This window comes from Aulonocara stuartgranti (genome assembly GCF_965226115.1).
Source record: "Aulonocara stuartgranti genome assembly, chromosome: 15".
Taxonomy (NCBI): domain Eukaryota; kingdom Metazoa; phylum Chordata; class Actinopteri; order Cichliformes; family Cichlidae; genus Aulonocara; species Aulonocara stuartgranti.
In genome coordinates, this window is record NC_138951.1 from 10,058,498 (window position 1) to 10,066,347 (window position 7,850).

Here is a 7,850-nt window from a genome sequence, read left to right on the forward strand (position 1 = left end):
CTATTGCAGACTGTTATTTATAACTGCTTTTGTTAATTATCTGTCTTTAAAATGTAAACGAGTACAAATGATTTTCAGTTTCATATTTTTAAATACCTGACACTTCAAAACATTGTTGTTTAAATGGTTTACAGGCATTTCTGACTCATAAATTTACTTCAAAGAGCTGCTTTCAACTTCAAACTCAACCACAACCCATACTCTGTTTAAATTGCCTATTGTGGATCAAATATATATCCTAAAAGGCATAAAACTTTTAACTTGTCTTGAACTCAAAATTGATATATACTACACAACACTGAGCGGCAGTTACCATTTCTTTGTGACCTCTCTGAGAAACTTGTGTCAGGGCAAGCGAGATAGTCTCAAGAACACTTTATAATTGTGTAATGGGTCGAAGAGGCATTTCAACACCTTCTCTTCCAGTCACGAAGTGGTTTATAACCATCCCAGGATTTTATTATCCTTCCCCCTACATTACTCTAAATTCCTCAAGCACAGGGAGGAGTTCATTTCCTTAAGGAAATGGAAAGTTTCTGACCAACTACCAGGATCCTGTCGGGTCCAGAAGACCGGCAAGCATGGAGCAGATGTGGAAAAAGGTTCTTTCACATGTATATTTAAGAAAATCTGGACTAATGTGTTAAAGAAAAGAGCAGGGTTGAATTGTAATGTTTTATCTCTCAATGTATACAGTTGGGTCCTTAAGTTTTTGACAGTTAAATTTTTTCCTCTTCACATAAACAAAGGATTTAAAATAAAACAGAGTCTGGGCTCAGCCTTGTTTCAAGGCTTTTACACATTTTTTGTTTTGGAATCAGACGTTATTATACACGATCTCCATTTCTAGATACTCAAAATTAATTGGACAATTGACTGACAGACGGTTTCATGAGCAGGTGAGGGCTGTTAATTTGTTGTTTCATGACAAATTAGGCCAATAAAAGCTCTGGTAGCCTTCGTTTCAATTCTGAATATGATGCCCAAATAGATGTCAGTGCAAGTGAGGACATCATTAGACTGAAAAAACAAAGGAGCAGTTGAATCAACAATTTGGTTTATTCTTAAAAAGAATGAATGCACTGGCTGACTGAGCCAAAAAGGTGTGAACTGCAGAAGTAACCAAGTCAAGCACACTCGAGGAGATAGCTGATCACTTTTAAAGTTTACAATGAAGAGACATCATGATTGGAAATAGAACAACTTTACAACAAGGTTCAAATTACTGGTTACACTGAAGAAAGAGAAAGATTAGACTTTACCAGGGAAGCTGCACAGTTCTGAAAAACAATCTTAAATTGACTGATTGATTAACGTCAAATATCTATATCTGGTGAATAATAAGAATCAGAATCTGCTTTGTACACATACAAGGAATTAGGCTCCGTTTTTTTCTTTGCTTTCATTGCATGTAACAGACAATACTGACTACATGACATCAGCATGACACAGACACAATGAGACAGACAAAAACAATTAAAGCATGTTTAAGATGCAATGGTGCAAAGATGTAATACATAGTGGAATAGATAAGGGATGGATAATAAGTTACTATATGCACAGTGTAAATACATGAGGACTGACTATATATATGTACAACAGAACAAAAACTGTATATACAGCATTTTTTTTTTTTTTTTGTATTTTATATTGAATCACTGGAATCACCTAAGATGACCTCTGTGCAGACAATTTCTGAATTTTGTGGCATATAGCTAACAATTTTTTGTTTTTTGGCTGCTAAAAAAGAAAAAAGATATTTCAGAAACGTTAATATTAGATATTATAGTGAAACTTTCTGTTGCAGTATTTTAATGCCATCACCTTCTTAAAATGTCAGTAACCTGGCAGAAAAGCTGATCATTAAATCTTAAAAATGGAAGTCCAGTAGGAATGGCAGTTTTTTTTAATGCTGTTATAAGTAATAATGTTTTTTTTACTTGGTTTGTCTAATTACATTTATAATGTTTTTCTTAAGAAACAGCGCTACCTCAACCCCAGCGATCAGCATGAGGTTGGACACTTTTCATTCACATTGTGTTCACACTGAAGGAAAAAAAAAAAACCACAATGCATCAGCCCTAATTTTACAACCGGCATCATTATCTCTCGATCCTCTTCCGAATTATGTCCAATAAATATACATGTGAGACTGATATAAAACTCCCAAATATCACTTCAATCGATCTGTTAATCAATCAATCTGTGCATGCAAAACATGTGAAGAAGAATGAAGAAAGAAGAATGCAACCCTTTGCACTCCATGAGTTAAAATACTATATCTTTATATATTTTTTAAATACGTGTATGTATGCATGCATGCATGTATTTATTTATTTTGGCTGCTGTCCCATAGTATAAATGTGCAAAGCAACTGAATGGACGCTCATTACAAATTTATAACTCTTTGTCACAAACCCGTTTCCTAAACAGCTTGCTACAGTAGATGCAATTACATAACCACCCCGAGAGGTCCTGGACATAATTTTATAGTAAACAACTCATGGAGAGGATCACTCGCTCAAAAACAATCCAGTGAAAACCAAAAGGACTGTTTTAGGTTTTATGGTTATTTGCACATACACGCAACTGCGGTAAGCACTTTTATTATATTAGTCCATTTTTAATGGGTCTACCTAATTAAAAATGTCGCTTTCTTGTCTATAATTAAGTAAAGGTGTCATCAAGTTCAAAACAATAATACGAATAGTTCAAATATCCCTGGTATTAACCTTCAATCAATTATCAGTGAACCGATTACCTACTGAACGGTTGCTTCCCCCCTTAACATCTTCTCTAAAGTGCAAACTTGATAACAGGTTATAAGTCACGAAGAATAAAAGCAGCTAATCGTCATTTGCTAGGCTTATATTTCCAACTTGTCTGCGTACTTACTTCTCTACCATCTCTTCTCTCTTCGTCTCCTCATGGATGGATCTTTTTTGCTCTCCAATAAAGTGCGAGCACTGTTCCTCTACTGGACTCGCGTTTTGCCTCCGGTGCTCCCGACAAGAGACATGTCCGCTCTTCACATGGCTTCAGCGAACTGCGCTTCACATCAGCGTCACTGGAGATAACGCATCCAGGACGTCGCGTTCCTAGCAAAAGCAACGCTGAGACAGAGCGTAAAAGGAACACGGAGAACAGACCGCCTCCGCGAAATCCAGCCAGGTGTTTGCAGGCATTTCGTGCTTTTACGGAGGGAAGGTTTGGGCTGTCAGGGTCAGTAGACGCGCTTCATCAGTGTGACACTGCTGGATGCGCTGTGGCGCATTCCGGCTGCGCTCACAGTGACCGTGTGCTCTCTTTTTGAGAGAGAGAGAGAGATGGAGAGAGAGAGAGAGAAACTTCCTCCTAAGGGAGATGTGGATTCCTTAAAACCTCCACTCCATTAAAAAAAACCCTCTATATGTTCATATATTATAAAGGATCACCAGTTTCTTCCTTCCAGCATCATCCAAATGTACAATTCAGCTTCAGAACCAGAAAGCAGACCTGTCTGACATCCACGTCTTGGTAGATGGTGAGCTGAAGAGCATATAGAATACTACAGAATACTCACCTTAAAAAGCATGAATTTTACCAAAATAGGCCATTTTAAATACCATTTTGGTGTTAAAATAATAATAATAATAATAATAATAATAATAATAATAATAATAATAATAATAATAATAATAAATAAATAAATAAATAGAGCTGTCTTCTTACTGGACTAAACTGGCAACATCCCAGTCAACGGGCCATATCTCACCTCCAGGAAAAAGCCAGGTTGCAGCTCCACGCTTTGAAGCCTGGCTTTAATTAAATTAATTTGAATTTGTGAGACTGTCTGTAAGGTTTATGTCCCCTGTGTTGCTTGTTATCTTTACCTTGGCATCCAGACGTGACCTCCACATGAAAACCAACACTGACAAGGATTCTCAGTAATTTGATGGTCAGTTGCTGATCAGCTCCTTTACCTGCCCTTGTGTGTGTGTTTGTGTGTGTGCAGATGAGACCACAGTATTGATTACATGCATGATCAGCTGCAGCTAATTGAATTGGAGTAGTTCTGTTTTTCTTTCATGCTTTGATACTGATGTACTGCTGGCATTAGATTGATTCATTAATCAGGAAGGCGTCTTTGAAAGAAAAACGTGATCCCTTTAACAGATATTTGATTTTCTCCTTTTTTTAAAATGTTTATTTCATTTTCTAACCAATGCATAAATTATACAAGTCATAATGATATCATACATGATTGATTTCTACTTTTTTTCTATTTTGTGCATTTTTTTGATGTTTTGTTGGGACAGTAGTTGAGGTTAAAGAGGACAAAATTTTCATTTAAAGAAGGGAAAACGCTAAATGAAAAGAATTGTAAACATGTAGTCTGTAACCGCACTTTAAAAATGCTTTAGATTGCTCTTAATAACCGCGTGTTCTTTCATAGATTTTCAACCATTTGTTCCATCCTTTCCTTTTCCATTATAATCTTTTTCTGGCCATCTGTTCATTTATCCTTCTCTAAATTACTTTAATTCACTCAAGCATCCAATCTGCACTCACATGCTCAGAGAATCTGGGAGGGTTTTTTTTTTTTTAGGTCCTCCAGGACACGACTTCTAGGTAAGTCGTGGTTTCATTGTTTATGATGGATGCTGATCACACTGTCAGGATCCAAGTAATCTGCGATTAATCATTTCAGAGCATTAATCGCAGAGGTACTGTACATGTGTGACACTTTCATTAATTTCTCCATTCATTTATCATTCAACAGAAGAAAAACCCATTCCTGGATAAAATATGAGAGACTTACATTGTGGCTTTTGTGTCTCACATGCGGTCATATCAGCAATGTGTATTGAAAGGCTCAAGGGATTGCATTTACTCATCAAATATTAACTCCAGTTTACCCAAAGAGAACTGCCATTGATTGTCTGAACCATAATAAATGAGAGACTATGAGTCAGTACAAATTATTTCTTAGTTGTCAACATGCTGTTGTGAGCTGGTATCAGTCAGAGGCTGAATTTTTTGGTTCAGCTTGTGTCCTCAGCCAAGTCAGACATCAGTCCAACAAGCAGCAGAGCAGAATTTATTTGCACTCAAGTGGAATACATGCATATAATATAATGCTCGCTCTGCTGCTATAACACCCGCTGCAAAGTCTTTCAGCAGTTAATGCTGTAATGTTCTGTCAACAGAAACTACAAAACCACTGTAGGTTATGAGTGGCTGTAAATCTTTCTGACTTTGCTTTAAAGCTGTTTTACCCTCGGCTATAGTCATCTTTTTTGTTGCTCTTAGTGTAAAAGCAGCAAGCCTTTTTGACCATCTCACCACTGCTTAGTGTATAAAGCTGCTGAAACATAACATTTGTTTCTTCATGGTTTTGCCATTCTGATTACTTGCAAACCTGAAGAAATTTAAAGGTTACGTCCAAGTTAAATGAATGAGGTAAGAGACCATATGTAGTGATGTGCTTCAGCTTTATGTGACATTAACACACTTTATTAGGTACACCATTCAACTTATCATTAATACAAATGAGCCAATCGCATGTAGACTTGGTCAAGTTCAAACTCGGCATCAGAATAGAGAAGAAAGGTGATTTAAGTGACTTGAACGTGGGATGGTTGTTGATGCCAAATGAGTTTGTCTGAGTATTTCAGAATGTGCTGGGATTTTCCCACACAACAATCTCTAGGGTTTACAGAGGACAGCCCAAAAATGAGAAAATATCCAGTGAGCATCAGTTTTCTGTGCCTTGTTGATGCCAGAGGTCAGAGGAGAATGGGCAGACTGCTTCAAACTGATAGAAAGGCAACAGTTACTAGAAAAATCTCTCATTATAGAAAAGGTAGACGAACATTTCTGAAAGCAAAATATGTCCCACCTCGAAGCAGATTGGCTACAGAAGCAGAAGACCATGAATGCCACTCCTGTTAGGTAAGAACAGGAAACTGTTTCTGCAATTCACACAGGCTAATCCAAAATGAGTAACAGAAGATTGAAAAAATATCGCCTGGTCCAATAAATGTTGATTTCTGTCGCGACATTCTGATAATGCTCAGAATTTGCCACGAACAACATAAAAGCAGAGATCCATTCTGCCTTGCAGCAACAGCTCACGATCGATGGAAGTGCGGGGGATAGTTTCGTATCAGTATCTATAGTAGCAAAATCTCTGAGGTTTTCAGCACTTTGTTGAATTAAAGAATGCAAAAGGGGGACCAGCCCGGTACAAGCAAGGTATACCTAATAAAATGTCTGTGAGTGTTCACTACCAGTGTTGCCTAAGTTTTAAACTTTGCAGTAATGGTATTTAGTCAGGAGGATCATTTGGGAATTTGAAGTAGAGCTGTTTAGATATTTCTGGACACGAAGAGGTTTTTTTTTCATCTCATTATGAGTCCCCCCATGAAATATGAGCACATGGTTCCTAATTCATCGTAATTTGCAGACTGTTTCGCTCAAGCTGGACAGCACCTGTAACTGGAACATATGGCTTTTGTTACAGACAGCAATCAGGATAGTAATCCTATTATGGGTGACATTGTTGCACTAATGGGCCATATTACCACAGTAATTTCTCCTAATAGTGCAGCGAAATGATGCTGTTGTAGTAAGCCACTTGAGAGTTCACCCATGACCCGTTACAAAAGGTTCTTACGTAATAGTTGCTTACATAAAATTTCTGTTGATTAAAATTTAATCACAAAGGTTTAAAGATTTACATTTCAAATGTATTTTTTGCACATTGTATTTCTATTACCTATATTATAATGAACCCGATAGCATGTTTTGCATCTGGTAATTTGAGTGTACTGTGCATCAACATTATGGGGTGTATTATTGAGGGCATATTTTTCATATTTGGTAGAGATGCAAAAAGTGTATCTTAGGAACAGATGGTTGAGGATCTGTTTCTAAATGCTTCAACTCTCGCTGTTATTCCCACATGCTTAGAGATGCAAGGACATGCAGAAATATTGCCTTGGTCAAAAATGTGACTGCAGTAATGTTAAAAAAAAAAGCTCTGGAAACAGATAATTAGCAACATCAGCAAACAGAAATGCTTATACTTTCATGTGATTAAATCTGTATAATATAGTCTTCATTGCAAACTTGCATTGTAAAAGCTCAGAGGGTTTAGTGCTGAACAAATGAATTGCATCTCTGCCCCCAATCCTGCTGAATACACACCTGAATCTTTTCTAATGAGGTTGCAGTTTCTAAATCCTGCAGAGAGCTATCAGCAGTTTTTAGGAGCACAAGCCTTTTGAATTAAAAAACAAGAAAGATCAGATTTAGATCGATCTTCAATTTTCTGATCTTCATTATTTTACAAAATATATACAACAATGTCAGTATCCACAGAAATTGTCATTTTGTATTAATGAAATACTGATGTTTCTTTTAGGTAGGTTTAATGAAAGCCCAACACAAACAAGTTCTGAAAGTAAACTGAATCTATTGAAAAAAAAATCATTAAAAACAAATTAGGGGAGACCAGGGATAGTTGTAACATTTTTGACATTTCTGTCTGTAAATTGGAGCTCTTTTAAAGGTAGTGGATTCAAAATGTAATGCAAAGTATTTACATGTCTCTGCTATTAAATAGTGCAGCTATTTTCTCTGCAGCACAGTTACCCATTGCATGGTATGGTCTCAAACACAAAGAGTGAAATGTTACAATTAACCCCATAGTCTGGGTTAGTTGTAACATATCCTGGGGTAAAATGTAACACAATGAAATAAGGGTACTAACAAAACATTAACATGTAATCTTTGTTTATTCAACACATGACTGTACTTAGAGCCATTTATGTAGCTGTGTGTGTGTGTGTGACAGAATGCAGAAA

The 7,850-nt window shown here is 36.7% G+C and overlaps 1 protein-coding gene across 1 annotated transcript in view; it reads right to left on the reverse strand.

Annotated features, from left to right (window-relative positions):
- Positions 1–3,275, reverse strand: part of LOC309688843 (potassium channel subfamily K member 2-like) — a 30,502-nt gene extending 27,227 nt beyond the window's left edge. Inside the window, exon 1 of the mRNA XM_082504863.1 lies at positions 2,896–3,275. Coding sequence (XP_082360989.1) covers position 2,896 — 1 coding nt within the window. The 5' untranslated portion in view covers positions 2,897–3,275. The remainder of the gene's footprint in view (positions 1–2,895) is intronic.
- Positions 3,276–7,850: the final 4,575 nt, after the last annotated feature.